We start from the raw sequence: 17,398 nt of genomic DNA, 5'->3' as shown, positions 1-17,398 counted from the left end.
ATGTTGCTACATAAAATCATTTGTAGAAGGATATGAGTCAAATGTTGTTACACATAATCATATGTAGCAACATATGCCACATGTTGTGATGGACGAATTTTGCTACATATAATCATCTGTAGAAACGTATGACTCATGTATTGCTACATATAATCAGTTGTAGCAACATATGACTCAAATGTTTCTACATAAAATTATCTGTAGAAGCATATGAGTTAAATGTTGCTACAGATAATCATATGTAGCAATATATGAGTCAAATGTTGCTATAGATTATCATATGTAGCAACATATGCCACATGTTGTGACGGACGAATGTTGTGATATACACATCAGTTTAGCAACATATGACTCAAATGTTTCTACATATAATCATCTGTAGCAACATATGGCTAAAATGTTGCTACATATAGCAACACGTGTAACCAATGTTGCTACAGGCGAATCATCTTTAGTGACATATGCCAAATGTTATGACAGACAAATTGATAAAATAAAATTGTCTTTGATTACATTGTCTTTAAGATAAAATAAGACAACATAATTGATAAATTAAATATTGTCTTTAATTACAAGCATAATGTCAAGGCTTTAAGCGTTGAGATATTATTTCATAAGCCCAAATATATTTCATTCATTCAATTAGATTGTCACATAATAGTAAACTGGTGGATGCAATTCTGTCCGATTGATCAAATGCTCAATGAATGCAATGAAATATGACCCGCACGCTGATCCACTTGCATTTTGTACCATCGATTCTATTAGACCATTAAATTCCCATGGTTGAGTGAGCAACTTCTTTGGCAAATGATTCATTATTCCACTTTGCTGCAGCAATTTAGGCAGCAACTCGAAGACAAATTGTATGAGTGTGAAAAAATTGTCATGTTTCGTAACCACCAGGTTGCAGTCATAAACATTGATCCATCCCTCGTGCAAGAGAATCTCGAGAGTCACGAAATGGTTACCCGACGTGTTCATGACTGTCAAAATCCTTTTTGCATCAATCCAATTCATGCCTCCAGGAGTTGGCTTAATACCCCTGACATAGTCAATCATATCATCATCTTATACAAAGTCATCTAATAACTGACTCATTATTTTACTACCTGACATTGTTGCCTCATCGCTCATTTGATTATATCTATGTATGAAGTTCATATAGAAGTTGAGATCAAGGATTCTATCTTTGAGATCATAGTAGTCCGGGTATTTTCAATGCCTCTGACGCATGAGGTTAAGGATTTCGACAATATACTGAAATAAAAAATAATATTAAATAGTTAGGAAGAGTAGTCACTGAAAATACATAAGAAATAGTTAATAATATAAAACGTAGGATTACCCGGTGTTCCCACCAAATTGTTAGGCTTGTCATGTTTCTAAATCTTGACCGGTAAAAACATGCATGCCGTATTCCATTCGAATATCCTTTGCATTGGTCATCTTAATTACTGTTTCTTTTTAGCTACAGAGGGACGCCTATAAATATTCAACTTTTTACACTCCGTCACCACTTCCTCCATTACGACCCTTGGAATTTCTCCAAACATCTTCCTCTTCAAATTTTTTTTGCCTTGACAAATGATTCTTTTCTCTGCTTGGACTTTAGAGTATATGCATGCCACACATTCTTTGATACAATGTCCTTCACACCCCTCTAATTTTTTAATTCATTGACAGCTTCACTCAATTTTTATAGATACATGATAGAATATTGATCATGTTTCTTACACTTCTCACAGAGAAAGCCACAATATCGTCTACAAGAGGTATCCTTTTCATGTTGTCCTGCACCAGCAGCAGCAACGCCAACACCAGCAAAAGCAGCAGAACCAACACCAGCACTATCATCAAAGCCAACACCAGCACCATCATCAGCAGCAATACCATCAAAAATAATAATTCATTAATGACTTCATTAGGAACTCTCTCTCTCTTTTGATGGTTGTTGCTCCAGCTAACACCATTTTAACTCTATCCATAATAGGATCAAAAATGGTTTCAACCAATCCTAGAGTTATTAGATATGACATTTGCAATTCCTCTTCTATTGGGTTAATCCATGGATGGACAACCTAAAATTGTAAAAATGAGTCATCAGTAAGAATTATCTGTTGCTACAGATGAATTGTTTGTTGCAATATGTGTCACAAATGTTGATACAGATGATTCATCTGTAGCAACATGTGTCACATATCGCAACGCATGACTCGTCTGTAGCAACATTTATGGCACATGTCGCAATAGACAGGTCATCTATAGCAACATTTGTGGCACATGTCGCAACACATGATTTGTCTGTAGCAACATTTGTGTCACATGTAGCAACAGATGAATCATTCGTAACAACATGTGACACAAATGTAGCAACATATGCCTGTAATATACTAATAATAACTTACTGCATCAAAAGGAGGATTAAAAAGATCTGGAATATGCCCTTCTTTGGTAGTTTTTGTTCTCGCCATCAACCATCTCATCATCCTTGAGGATGATCTATCTTTTTCTACAATTAATTGATGGGTCAAATAAGGAATGACTTCAAATTCCCAGGCTTGTAAAAAAGGAAAACCTGTCAATAATCAAATGTTGAATTATTATTTAATATAATATAAAAAGATTAAAAACATTCAGTTTTACCATGAAAGCCCATGAAAACCCAAACAAGTTACTAGTCTTTTCTCCTAAAGGCCTCAACATGTAGTCGACAGTTAGATGAAATCTCTCATGACCCCACAGGTAGTTCTTGAAAGCTTCAATATACTGACAGAAGTTGACATACTTTAAAAGTATATTGTTGCCCGGATCCTTCGGCAAAAGTATATTATGTGTAAACCAAAGGAAGCACAAAGACTCCCTCCTTGTGCTTCCTAGGTCTATCCTCCCGTTCCAACAAACTTAATAAGTCAGAATTTTTAAAGATTTTTCCAACAAGGACATCAAGTCCTGCTCCTCAGTTGGCAGTGACTGTTGTGCTGCTTCTTTTACTTCTTTAACTACTTTCTTTCTTTGTGGTTCTGTTTTAACAATGTATTCAGGGATGGGATCAACAGGAGGATGACAATTTAGCCCTGTAACTATGGCAAACTCTCTTATGCCAAAGAAAACTGGCATGCCACAATAATTAATTAGAATCTCATCCTTCTTATTGGGATTTTCAAAAATGAACCTTCTTTTCAGAATTTCATACACGATGGTCATTTGAAAATGTGGAAGTGGATCAATGGGTAAATCAAGAAAATGACCAAAACAGTTATTTCTGAAAAAATCTTCTTATTGATTTCTCTTGAGGATATCCCTGAATTTGACGAAAGGTCTTCCCAGGACTAACCTAATAATGCTGTCACCATTAGCTGATGGCTGCAGATGCACAAGAAAAGTGTCTGCATTGATGATTTTAATTCCATCATCACCACTAGCATTGAATTCTTCATGAAGTTCTTGTTCTTCTTCATGAACTTCATTTATTTTTTTCTTGTTGTGCCACAACTACTATTTCTGTATTTTTCTCTTCCTCTTCCTGAACTTTATTTATTTTCCCTTGTTCCTCAACTTTTTCTTGTTTTCCATCTTCTTCCTCCACTATTTGTCTTTGTTCATATTCCTTTTGACAAAATTCTACTTCTGCTTGAGAAGAAGAAACTGCTTCAGTTGCAAGATTTTCTAAACTGTAGTATTTCGTTCCTCATCCTAGCAATTTAAGACCCGGCCTTCTTCTGGATCTTTGTTTGATCAGATGTATCAATATCAAGTTTTGTTTTGACAGGAGCCATTATATTTGTATCTGCAATCACAAGGCAAAACATGGTAATAAGGATATACGCAAGCAAATGCATTTCAACCCTAATTAAATATTACCTGATAAGATATATATCAACGATAAGTAAAAATTATGAGGACAACATCCACCGTCTTTGCTGTAGAAGATGATCTGTGAAAGAAGGAAGAGAAGGAGAAGTGTACTGTACTGGCAAAGGGAGAGGAGAGGAGAAAAATGAAATTAATTATCAGTATAATAAATAAATAAATCTTTGAATACGAAACGACACATTTATAGAAGAGAGGAGAGTGGAGGCGAGAGGGGAGAGAAAAATGAAAATTAAAGCCGTTCAATTTTTTTTAATTTAGGACAATTCCAACTGTGACATATGTTGCCACATATATATTATATGTTGCTACATATATATGATTTTTTGTCACATACAATCTTTTCGTGTTTATTACTACAAAAATTACATATGTTGCGACGCATATACTATCTCTTGCTACAGATGATTCGCTCTGTTGCCACATATAGTTTTGATCTTTTTCATGATAATTGACATTTGTTTAAACAAAACCGAAATAATCATAAAAACATTTTAATACATAACCACCTATCTAATCAGTGGTTGTAAACACAACTTTTTCATCGATCTTACATTTTTTTTAGTTCTACGTATCTCTGGGTCTTTATTGTCACTAACATAACCATTTCGAGCCTTTAAGATCCCATAATTTCATAGGAGTGAAGTATATCTCAAGCTAAGGGTGTCAGCACTAATTCCACATGATGGTATTTGTAATCCATCACTCAAATACTCAGCTATGCAACAACAAAAATTTCGCAATCTCTGCATGGTATATCATCAATCAGAAAATATAATAAGATCACATTTCGATAGTCGTAAGACAAAATAATATTGTGATACTTACAGACTACAACTTTCTTGTTGAACACGACTGACTTCGAATGGGTGAGATTTGTTCTTTCCTTGGTAACATTTAAGAACATCATCCGTCAAGTGTCAATGCATTCCAGAAAGTATAGCATACCTTTTATTATGTCAATGATTTTATCCTCATATTCACTAGAATTGTCAATGTATGTTTTGAAAAAACAACTAGTGGTGGTATATTGATATTTAGAATGAATCTGTTGCTTCGACTTCTTACGCAAATAGTAAAATATGGCATCCACATACTGCACACATAGATGAAACAAGTGTATCAATTTAATTGTATATATTAATGTACTAAACAATACATATAAAAGTGGACATGGTTTTACCTCATCATTCCAGCACCTATTGGGTTGAGACATTACGTAGAACCAGTCCTTATTCATTGGAAATGCAACTACTAAATTAAGTTGGTCAAATTCAAGTTTTGAGCAGTTGACTAAGTAGTGATCCTCCTTGTTTCCTCTGCAATTGTTACACCTTATTATTATAAATCATTATTTATTGGACAAGAAGACGAAATTCTAATAATAGTTGAACGACTTACTTTACTTACTTTTTTGCATGATGCTTGTAAAGACCCTCGTTTATCCATTGCGAGAAGGATGACATTAGTTCAGTTAGACCCTAGCCGTCAATAATAAAACCTTCAAATGGATATTATCGATTCACATCACAACTGGCAACTTCGAATTTCTTCCTTTATTTTTTGCTTTCGCCCTTTCTTTCTGCTTCACCTTCTCCTTCTCCTTCTCCATCTCCTTTGCCTTCTTCTTCTTCTCCCTCTCCTATTTTTCCTTCTTCTCCTTCTCCTTCTCTTCATTTGCCTTCTTCTTCTTCTCCTGTCTTTCCTTTTTCTCCCTCTCCTTCTCTTCATTTGCCTTCTTCTCCCTCTCCTTCTCCTGTTTTGCCTTCTTCTTCTTCTCCTTCTCTTCATTTGCCTTCTCCTCCCTCTCCTTCTCCTCCTTTGCCTTCTTCTCCATCTCCTCCTCTGCATTCTTCTCCTTTTCTTTCTTCTCAATAATCATAGAAAATATTTGAGAAATAGATTTTTTCAACCTCCTACATTTCAAAGGCTGTGAAGTTTTTTTGGATCTTTGCACATCAATATTATGAGACATTTCCTTAAAAGTATCAGTGAGTTTTTTAACACAACTAATAAAATAATCATGTTGCTATTCACATTCTTCGCATACACAAAAATAACATTTCATGTTAGAAGAATGAGTTGTTGTCATGGATGAAGCTTCTTGTATCATTTCATCTACTAGGTAAATAAAAAAATATTAAAATTTTACAATTCATTATAAAATAATAATAGCAATATGTTGCAACCGATGGATAGTCTGTTGCGATAAATTAACATTATGTTGTCACATATGTACCTGTTGTTGCGCAACATATACATCTTATGTAGCAATAGACGCATCATATGTTGATACATCTATACATATTATTGCAACATTTGAATCTTATGTGGCAGCAGATGACCAACATATCAATTTTACAATTCATTATAAAATAATATTAGCAGTATGTTGCAACTGATGGATAGTCTGTTGCGATAAATTAACATTATGTTGTCACATATATAACTGCTGTTGCGCAACATATACATCTTATGTAGCGACAGATGCATCATATGTTGACACATCTGTATAGATTATTGCAACATTTGAACCATACGTGGCAACAGATGACCAACATATCACTAAAATGTGGCAACATAAGCTAAATATATTTTGGACGCCTAAACAACACTATATTTCTAAAATCATATCAACAAAATATCCAAAAAAAAAGAACAACAACAGCAACAAAAAACGACTTTTCACTGAATGATAACATTACAGATACATTTCCTCAAAATAAGGATTTTTTGAGTTGGCTGATTTTCTTTCAAAAATGATAATTAATACACACCATTAAGTCGATTATTCAGTTTTTACACCTACAAAATATTTTATTGTTCATTAATCCAAGAAAAAAACTTCAAAAATTGTAAAGTATTTCAAAAAATAACTTACTAATTTCTAGTCGAACACGATTACAGATCAGAAAGATGAGAAAGTAATGGAGGACTGGAGAGGAAGAGTAACGACTGCAGAGGAAGAGTAACGACGGATAGGGGTGTGCATCGGTCGGTTCGGTTCGATTTTACATATAATCAGTTCGGTTTATCGGTTTTCGGTTTTAAAATATGCTAACCCAATAACAAATCAATAAGAAATTTTTTATCGGTTTATCGGTTTTTGATGTTATCTGTTCGGTTTCGGTTAACCCAAAAAGAAAATGTCGATCAAATAATATATAATAGTACGTATGTTATAATTACATGTTACCAACTTACCGCCAAAACATAATAGAAAACTTTGAATGTTGATCAAATTACTAACATTCACAAACTTGCAAAAGCTATCGCCTACAATTACGAACTAGAATTAAAACTAAAATAAAATATTTCAATGACACAATCTTGAACAGTTGCTTGATCCACCAGATAATCAACAAAGTTCTCACCAATTTCCTAACCAAAAAATCACAAAGCTAATATTGAATCTATTTATGTATTAAATTATGTATATTTAATATTGAGGAAGGGTAAAGTAGTAAATAACTATCGTCTTATTAGGTTATCGGTTTATCCAATAACCCAACAGGAAACCGAAATCGACCCAATAATCCAATAATTATTTTTTCTAAACCTATTAAAAACCCAATAACCCAATAATATTTTATCGATTTGGTTTATTGATCGATTCGATTTTTGCACACCCCTAACGACGGATTTTCGAATTTTTAAGGAAGAAGATGAAGAAAAGAAGAGAGAGAAGAGAATAGGGAAGATGAAAATATTTTTCTTTTAAAATGATGTGGTTTGATTTATAAAAGTGCTTTCTTTTTGTATTTTATGAAAATTTAAAAAGTTTTGAAAATATTAATTTGATCCCATAATTAGTAAATTAGGTTTTAAAAAGGATTTGACCGACTCTTTATCAATTTGTTGCCAAAAATAAAAACGAGACACATTTTGCTTAATTTTCTCAATATAGTCATCCTCCACTTATCTCACATAAACATGGCCAAAAGGAACCATGTACTTCAGAATCGACTCATGTGCTTGTGCTTTTTCCCTCCAAACACTACTTTTAAGGCAAGAAGTTTGGTCTTCTCCTCAAAAGTTATCTTTTTGGTGCAGTTTCATCTCCAGAACTCAATAACAACTCTCATATTGAACTTTTCATCTCAAAATCCATATTCCTTACAGCAAGAATGGGTAACCCATCATCAAGATTGCATTTTTTGATCAAAAGGTGTCCCAATTTTTATAGAAAACCCCATTTCTTGCTTGGTTTAGCCAAAGATGAAAAACCCATTTTCAACACTGCATTTTGCGATCAGAATGTGTCTCGGTCTCCTTTTTCTCAAACAAAGCAATTTTCAGTTGGAGCAAACGATACTTTTAGTGATCCGATCCCTGTTGTGGCTACTGCTAGGTCACCGCTAGATAGCTCTCCTACAATTGATGCAGGTTCTTCAATTAGAAAGCCGATCAGTTTGTGGCCAGGTATGTACCATTCGCCTGTGACAAATGCATTGTGGGAAGCAAGATCAAGTATTTTTGAGAGGTTTTCAGATGCCACAATTGATCCTACTCCACAAAATGATTTGATTGCTAAAACCCCATCTAAGAGTAGGACTAGTGTTCTTTACAAATTCTCTTCTGATTATGTGCTGAGAGAGCAGTATAGGAACCCCTGGAATGAGATTAGGATGGGGAAGTTGCTGGAAGACCTTGATGCTTTGGCAGGAACTATATCCTTTAAGGTAGTAATTTTCTTGTATCAGATTCATTAAGACTCATTGAGCTGCCATTATCTTTACGTTTCGACTCTTTCAGGACTTGGGGTATTTTGCATACTTATGTTTGAATATGTTTGTGTTGGCTGTAAGTTGCATCAAAATTATGATCACATTAATTCGTTCTTGGTACTTGTGTTATTGTTTCTTACTTCTGTAGTTGTGCTAGTCATGTATTTGTGTTTGTTGTTGGCCTTCAAAAGAGAAGAATTGTTAAGCACTTGTTGCCTGCTTGGCCATAACTTGAATTATTTGGCTGATCATGCATGAGGGATTTCCTCTTTTCGAAGTATCGCCCTCATATTCTTTCTTTTTTCAAACCAGCATTGTTCCAGTAATGATGGTACTACTAGGCCCTTGATACTAGTTACTGCTTCTGTGGACAAGATGCTTTTAAAGAAACCTATTCGTGTTGATACTGATCTGAAAATAGAGGGTGCTGTTACATGGGTTGGTCGTTCATCTATGGAGATTCAACTAGAAGTAATGCAATCTTCACCAGGTAAATTCCACAACTCATAATTTGTTTCGTCTAGTTTAGAAGATGTGATTTCTGTGGATCGTGGGATGTTATTCCTACTTCCATGCAGAGTCGTTAAAAAATGAGAATTGTGCTCATTTCTAAATGATTTGACACCTTTGCTTTCATGTTGATTAGATTAATGATTTTGTGCTATACTGTCTCTTTCCTAGGTGTTTATATGTTAATATTTAGTTGCTGAAAGGATAAAACCACCAATATTTTTTTGCAGAAGTATCCAGTACATCGGAGTCATTAGCTCTAACTGCAAACTTCACTTTTGTGGCCCGAGATTCTAAGACCGGAAAATCAGCTCCAATTAATCAGATATCTCCCAAAACTGAAACAGAAAAGCTTCTCTGGGAAGAAGCTGAAGAAAGAAACAAAATGAGAAAGGTTAAAAGGGGAGAACGGAAGAAGGAAATTCAGGGTGAGGAAGTGAATAGGCTAAACGAATTGTTGGCTGAGAGCCGAATCTTTTGCGATATGCCTGCTTTAGCAGATAGAGACAGCATTTTAATAAAAGATACATGTCTTCAGAACTCTTTGATTTGCCAGCCACAGCAGCGAAATATCCATGGTCGAATCTTTGGAGGATTCTTAATGCGGAGAGCTTTTGAGCTGGCTTATGCAACAGCTTATGCATTTGCAGGCAGTGCACCTTGCTTTGTGGAAGTTGATCATGTTGATTTCTTGAAACCTGTGAGTATGAGGATTACCTTTAAGCATATAGTCACACTATTCTTTACACTGAAATTTTCTTGGTTCTGATTTGGAAGATTTAGGGGAGGGAGGATAGTGTAAAACAGTAACTTCGATTCTAAATCCAGCAAAAAATACATGACTAACAAAGGTCTGGCAATTCAATTTCTGTTTTGTCCTAACAGGAGCAAAAGTTTGCAAACTGTTCATTCATTCTCCTCTGAAGGTCCACTCTTTCCTAATATATGATTTCTAAGTAGTTCATCAAATTGAATAATATCTTTGTTCTATTTTACGTGGCACTATTACTATGTAGAAAGTGAAAAAGGTTTTCCTTTGACCCTAATCTTTTCAATACTCATTATTTTTTATTGTTTTGAATTATTGTGACTTATAGTACCTTATGTGAATCTCCAAATATATAAATTTTATTTCAAAAATCTTGAAGATCTAATTTACACCAGAAATTAAGTAGTTTCACCCTCCACACTCCAAATTCCGCCACAGAAAATTGAACAGAGTAATATATAAATTTAAATTGGCCTTGCACTTAACTTAGTGTCAGTTTCAACCTAATGCATAAAACCAAGAAAGAATAGTTTAAAACTACAGAATCCCAAACTATTTCTGGTTAGCTGCGTGATCATCTAATTAATGAGTTTATTAAGTTTCTATATTAAGTCCAAAATTGTCAAATCTCTAATCCCCTATACAACATATACCTAGTCAGCTTGACTAGGCTTAAGGGCACATTTTTTTAATAGGCATTGTATTAGTTCTACACCTTGGTCATTCTTCTTTGCAGAAGACTGAAGGTGAATATAATCTTGCATATCCATCTCACACTTGCAAAAGGAAACACATTTTCATTATTGATTAACTTCCATGACATATAGTAATGGCTAATGGTACTTAACTATTTACAATATTTGGTTATACCTTTTACCTTGTAATAAATTTACTCTCTTCATTTTCTTTTTTTTGTGCGTATTTGGGGGGGGGGGGGGTCAGAATGAGTACCTTCTGGTGATAATTTACGGCTTGCTAGTTAATGTTGTATGAGACATATTCATATTCATTGGATAAATGTTCCTCTCATCATACCAATATATGTGACACTCTTTCCTTCTAATCCATCCAAAAAGAATGACTTTAAATTGTTACTTAACCTTTAATGAGATGATTTATAATCATACAAGTATCTAAAGCTTAAAATGTTGATGCATATCGATTGCGGGAGTGAATTAGAATAAAAAATGATATACGATGTGAATCTTACTAACAAAGTGAATACATATTGTCATTATCCAAGGAATTGGTAATTTGAGTTCTGGCATATGTTGAGCGGTGAAGTAGTGGAGGCCCCTGATTTGTTTAATTGTTGGTGATACAGGAGGTTTACTGTTTACTTCTTTATGGGATTGAACATTTATCTATTCAAGTTCTTTCTTTCACGCTAAGATGCTGAGGTTATTGGATCATATTGGAAATCTAAAATCATGGTGCTGCCGGGGTTGTAATATCTTAAGAGATCAGATAATTTTTTCAAAATTGAGAAAACATCTATTTTCTTGGAAATCATAATATTCCTTGTGATTTCTAACTCTAGATTATATCTTTAAATAAGTGAATCTGCAGCATTGAGACTTTCTTTTGCCTTTGTTTGATGCGTGAGAGGTACTCTATCTATCTGGGCCAAAGTGTACTAAAAGAGCATTTTAGAAATTGTTTAATCTTTTACAGCCACTTAGAAGTGGAAGTAAAGAAGGTATTAAGTAGGATCTTTACCGATCTTTTACAATTTCTAGAGTGTATTTGGCTGTTTCAGCCACCTTGCATCCTGGCAATAATCAACTCAACTTCATTATAAGCAAAGAAGCAGTATTCTTTAAGCTATGCTTTTGCTCTCAAATATAAATATATTTCTGAAATGTATGTCTTAATCTTTTGATGCAGGTTGATGTTGGAAATTTCCTCCGCCTCAAATCATGTGTTTTGTACACAGAACTAGAGAATTTATCTAAGCCTCTGATCAATGTAGAAGTGGTAGCTCATGTCATGAGACCTGAGTTGCGGTCTAGCGAGGTGAGCATGTGTACTCTAAAGCATAACATATTGCGTCATTGATATTATTGATAATAGTGCTTTACATGGATCGTCTAAAAGTTTCTCAATATTCATTTTTAGTTTATGGTGAACTATCAACTTATCTCATGCATACAATTAGCTCTTATTGGAGAAAATGTTTGTTCTCATTCATTGAGTTTTTCTTCAAAATCATCTAATAATGCTTACACAATTTTATTTTTTTGGTCAATTATTGTTGTTATCAAATCCAGTCATGTAAACTATTCTACCTTATGACAAAAATAGATATATCTGGTAAACATTACCTAAATGAAACCTCTCTTTTGACTTACATGCGAGGAAATTTTGATCTATTGTTTTTTGTTTACCAGCGTAAGCCTTAAAGGTTTAGCTAATCTAGTCTTCAAATGCTTTGAAGTTCCTTTTCTGGTAATCTGTTTTAACTTTGGAAGAAATGAGTATTTTCTTGTGTTATAGAGTGTCCCACATTATTGAGGAAATGTGTTATTATTTTGTTATATGGTCCTTGATAATCATCGCTCGTAAACTAGCTTTTTGAGATTGATTAGCCTTTTAGAAATAAAATAGAAGACTACTATTGAAATCGTGTTTTTGCAATATTACGTTGAGCCCTATAAATAGACAACAATCCTTTTTCACGTAGGATACTATTTACAAATCTTATTTGTATTCCTATTCTAGCACTTCCCCTCAGGCTGGTGCATACAACTCATATATGTTGAGCTTGTTATTGATGTAATTATTATGAGGACCAATGAGAGACTTGGTGAAAATATATGCAAGTTGATCACTTGACTTCAAAATTTGTAACAATATGCCAAAGAGGGTTTTTTCTCTGTCAAAAGTAGTAGTCAATCTCAATCTCGTTTAATCCTCTCATGAAATATCTGATTTGATGCGATATGAAGGGTCATTTTGGTTATTATACACAAGTTCCATCTAACTAATTTCTCCAAATTTTTGTTCTCTGAGCAACTGTTTAATCTAAACTAGCCACAAATTGTTATAGCCATTACTTGACATTCTACTTCCATACTAGGTCAAGCCCCCACACATGTTCTTGCTCGTCCAGAAACCAGATTGCTTCCCACTAAAACACAATATCCAGACATAGAATGTCTATTAGAAGGTGATCTTGCCCAATTAGCGTGTTTGTCTATCCAACGTTTTGCTCATGACCTCGATCCTTGAAGAGAAGTCCTTTACCTGGAGTTGATTTATATGTTGGAGACTGCAGATAACTGCATCCCAATGACTTATCATAGGGAGGATCTGTTAAGTGACTTACAACACTCATAGGAAAAGAAATGTCAGGTCTAGTCATTTTGAGATAATTCGACTTACCAACTAGTTGCCTCTATCTCCCAGGATCACTGAGTGACTCCTGCTGTCTTGGCAGTTATTTTGCATTCGATTTTATAGGAATGTCAATGGGTCTACATCCATCATTCTTGTCTTCTTAACATTTATGTGGAATACTTGTGTTGCGAAATAACAATAATGATTTAGACTAGGCAACCTCAGCACCTAAAAAATACTTAAGTAAGTTGAGGTCTTTAGTCAGAAAACATTGAAAGTTTCTTTATTTTAATGATACCATCCTGATCATTGTCGGTAATAACAATATCCCCAACATAAAAATATACACAGATTTGAAGCAGAATGTCTATAAAACACACAATGATCAGCTTCACTATGAGTCATGTCTAGCTCCTGGATTATTCTGTTGAACTTTCCGAACCAAGCTTGAGGAGATTGTTTCAAACCATAAAGGATTGTGCAATCGCCACAACGAGCTAGACTCCCCTTAAGCAACATATCAGATGGTTGCTCCATATAAACTTCCTCCAAAAGGTTATCATGGGAAAAACATTTTTAATGTCCAACTGAGAAAATATCACTATAATCAAACCTAAATATCTTAGTATACCCCTTGGCAATAAGACAAGCCTCAAGCCGATCAACTCGGCCATCTGGACCAACTTTGACTACATACACCTTACGACAACTAACAGTAGGTTTACGAAACAAGCTCCCCAGTACCACTCGTATGTAAAGCAGACATTATGTCAATCATAGCTTGTCGTCATCCTACATAAGAAATTGTTTCACCTGTAGACTTAGGGATGGAGACAAAAGACAAAGATGATACAAATGCATAATGGGTGATGATAAACTATGACAATTTAAAAGGATATAATGGGTGTTAGTATTGTGAGTGGACTGTATATGTTTTCAAAGTTCAATCGATTGATTAGAAGACAAGTTCACAGTAGTGCAGGGTCTGGTGTAGGATGTGAATCATTTTGGGCTTGATGGAGGACGTGAACGACGATGATTATTCAAACGTGGTGGCGTTGTGGATGGAGATGTAGGCGTAAGTGTAGGTTCCTAAAAAGTCGGCATGGGTAGGACAGATGGAGATATAGAAGTAACCGTAAATTCCTCAAAATTTGGTATAGGTAATACCTCAGATATGTCGGGATGATCAGAAGAAGATGTAAAGTAAGGTCAAGGCTTAAAGAATGTGACATGAGATTTTGTTACCTTTGTCAAAAAAAAAAAAAAAATTGTGACATGAGCTGACATAAGGTACTGATGAAGATCAGGTGAGTAGCAATGATACCCTTTTTACCCAAGAATAACTAAGAAAGGCACATTTGAGAGCATGAGGGACTAATTTGTTTTTCCCAAGGGTTAGGGACTAACTTATGAACAAAACTTGTACTTTTGTAGATACGAGAAGGAAGAGAGTATAGAGGTGACCGAGGAAACAATACTTAGAGCCTATGTGAATTGGCTTATTTTAAGTGGTTTTAAGACATTAGCTTTTAACAACTTTTGGAGTGTTCGGGTAAAATTAAAGAAGTGCTTATAAGCACTTGGTTTTAAGTTAAAATGTTAAAAACAAGTCAAAAGACATAGATAAGAAAGTTTTTTAAGAAACATAAGTCAATCCAAATAGGCTCTTAATAAGGAATTTGATTCTATTCTGAAGTTGAGGGCGTCTGATTAATTAATAGCAAGATGTGAGTTGCTTCGCCCCAAAATTGTAGTGGAACATGGGATTGAATGAGAAGAGGGCGAGTAGTCTCAGTACGCTGCCTCCAAAAGAAATGATTGGATCTCAAGGGATTATGGTTTTCAAATGTTTGAAACACCCCCAAGAACAAAGAATCAACTTTGTAGTCAGCAGGATAGTTGAAAAACTGGCCAAAAACTAGGAAGTTGCCTGAATTTGATTGTGTAGACGGAAAGTGGGTTCCCTTCTGTAAACATTGTCGGAAACTGGTGTAAACACTGTGGATATGTTCGAAGTTGAGTTTCTGGGAAAAGACTCACCGGAACTTGCACCCATCGAAAAGTGACTCCCTTGTCAGGAAGTGCTTGGAATCTGGATAAATTATATGGACAAGATTTGGAATTTCAGTGCATCCTGACTAAAAAAAACTTCTCGGAAAAAAGTGGTCAGAGACAGCTCATGCGCTGGCGCGTGTGACAGATGCACTGCCGGGTCAGAACTTCGACAGGCACATGATGGAGCGTCGTTGATTTTATGACGGAGATTTTTTTGTGGGGTTTAGTCACCAATACCTGTTGGACCTCATGGTGATGTTAATCTCGCAAACTATTACCATAGGTGGAGGTGGTGCTGGTTAGATCTGAAAGTCATTGGAATAAAGGTATGTGACTGACTTTTCTGTCCCGGAGGTTTCTCATGGAAGTGTACAAAAAGGTTGCACACTGCGTGACTCCATGCAGCTGAGGCGCATGGGAGATATTTGGATGCCACATAAACCAAAAAGGCGTACAAATTACCAAAAATAAAAGGGGTTCAGGGGAAATAGGACCGTAGTTTAGTTAAGGTGTGTCTCTGAGATTTCGGTCATTGTCTAGGGGGTACTGTACCTTTTCCCTATTTTAATACAGTAGCTTAACAAAATAATTTGAAAAGTAAAGAAGATGAGATAAAGTTCTATTGAACAAACTTGGAGCTTTGCTTAAAAATTCAAAACTAGTGTGATTCTGATTTTTTTTTGGCTGGATGTTATTGGATTACGTTGAAATATCTCGAGGAGTTTGAATCTCAAATGCTGGGAAAATTTGGTGAGATTTGAGTTGGTTTAAATTGATTTTTTACCGGATTACCTTTTTGATAATTCGAATGAGTGCTAATGTTGAGTTTTGGGAATATATTTAATGGATGACCAATTCTGTTAGGAAGTTATTTTGGTTAGTGGCCTACATTTTACAACATGATTAGCAGACTAAAAACTAAAACATTGCAATAGCAGATGGACTATGATGGTTCAAAAGTTCATTGGATTTTAACAGGGAAATGAATGGCTGGACGATTTGGGTTGAGTAGCAAATATTATGTGATTATTCCCTAGAATTGACCATGATGAAAACCAAGATCAGGGAAGAGATTTGATGGCGAAAAAAGAGAAGAGTAAAAGAAAAAGGTAGGACTTAGGAGGGGGAGATAGAGAAACCAAAAAGAAGTCATTGTTGTGAATAATAGAAGAAACTAAATTGTTTACCTCAAACTGTAGGTTTTCCAGATAGATTTATTTCTTTGTTTTACCCTCTGCTGATCAGTTCCAGTCTCTTTCTTTTTTCTTTTAAACAGGTTTCAAACAATTTCTATTTCACTTTCACTGTCCAACAAGATTCACTGAAAAATGGTGCACGAGTTAGGAATGTCGTCCCTGGTACAGAGGAAGAAGCACGTCGTGTGATTGAACGGATGGATGCTGAAAATTCATGAAGTCTTCTTGACTAGCATCAATTGGCAGATAAAGGACTGAGGATACCTGATTTTGGGTTTCAAACTCCCAGAAAAGCAAAGATGTCACAGTTATTTTAAGCAGAGATACTTAGAGCCTGTTTGGCTCAGCTTAAAAGCTGGTTTTTGACTTATTTAACTGTTTGGCAATACTCAAAATAGTTTTTTTTAACTTATTTAACTGTTTGACAATACTCAAAATAGTTTATTTTAAGTTAAAAAAAACTTATTTTAAGCCAAAAGTTAAAAGCTGGGGTAGGGGTGCTTTTTTTTTTTTAGCTTATAAGCTGTTTTAAGTTGACCATATTTTTATGTTTTTTTCCTTAATATTTTTATACAATCTCCAAATTACCCATATAACCCTAACATCTCTTTCTTCTATTTTTCCCTTTTCACGTTTGGCATAACAATTTCAGCACTTTTATCCAAACGCATAACTGCTTATTTTAAAAATAAATTTCAGCACTTTCAAAAGTACTTTTTTAAAGCTGCTTTTATTAAGCCCATCCAAACGGGCCCTTACTTAGCTGCTCTGCAAAACTAAATTCTTAGGCAAATTTTAAAGTTGTATATTCCAAAGCCTCTTAGATTTGCAAGTACAGAGAACTTTATGCTCTTTGTATTAACAGGGTTCCTCTTCAAAATTATTCATGTTGAACTCAACCAGCTGTTGTTTCACATCGTTTCTCC

At 34.8% G+C, this 17,398-nt stretch overlaps 2 protein-coding genes across 4 annotated transcripts; one reads left to right on the top strand and one right to left on the bottom strand.

The window, feature by feature from the left end:
- Positions 1-5,515: 5,515 nt before the first annotated feature.
- Positions 5,516-5,848, bottom strand: LOC138340208 (protein PXR1-like). The gene has a single exon (XM_069291903.1). The coding sequence runs from the start codon at positions 5,846-5,848 to the stop codon at positions 5,516-5,518; it is 333 nt and encodes a 110-aa protein (XP_069148004.1).
- On the top strand, positions 5,525-17,068 carry LOC101268358 (acyl-coenzyme A thioesterase 2, chloroplastic). 3 transcript variants are annotated; one of them, XR_003244592.2, is made up of 6 exons: positions 5,525-8,555; positions 8,913-9,090; positions 9,341-9,810; positions 9,996-10,036; positions 11,767-11,895; positions 16,553-17,068. XR_003244592.2 is itself a non-coding variant. In XM_004251951.5 (5 exons), the coding sequence occupies exons 1-5, from the start codon at positions 8,001-8,003 to the stop codon at positions 16,688-16,690; spliced, it is 1,470 nt and encodes a 489-aa protein (XP_004251999.1). In that variant the 5' UTR covers positions 5,525-8,000; the 3' UTR covers positions 16,691-17,068. The 3 variants fall into 3 exon arrangements, 2 of the variants coding, with proteins under 2 accessions (XP_004251999.1, XP_019067203.1); XM_004251951.5 differs by lacking the exon at positions 9,996-10,036; XM_019211658.3 differs by lacking the exon at positions 9,996-10,036 and having other exon boundaries at positions 7,731-8,295.
- The last annotated feature ends 330 nt before the right edge of the window (positions 17,069-17,398 follow it).

Source organism: Solanum lycopersicum, chromosome 12, assembly GCF_036512215.1.
Source record: "Solanum lycopersicum chromosome 12, SLM_r2.1".
NCBI lineage: Eukaryota > Viridiplantae > Streptophyta > Magnoliopsida > Solanales > Solanaceae > Solanum > Solanum lycopersicum.
This window is presented reverse-complemented; position numbering and strand designations above follow the sequence as displayed.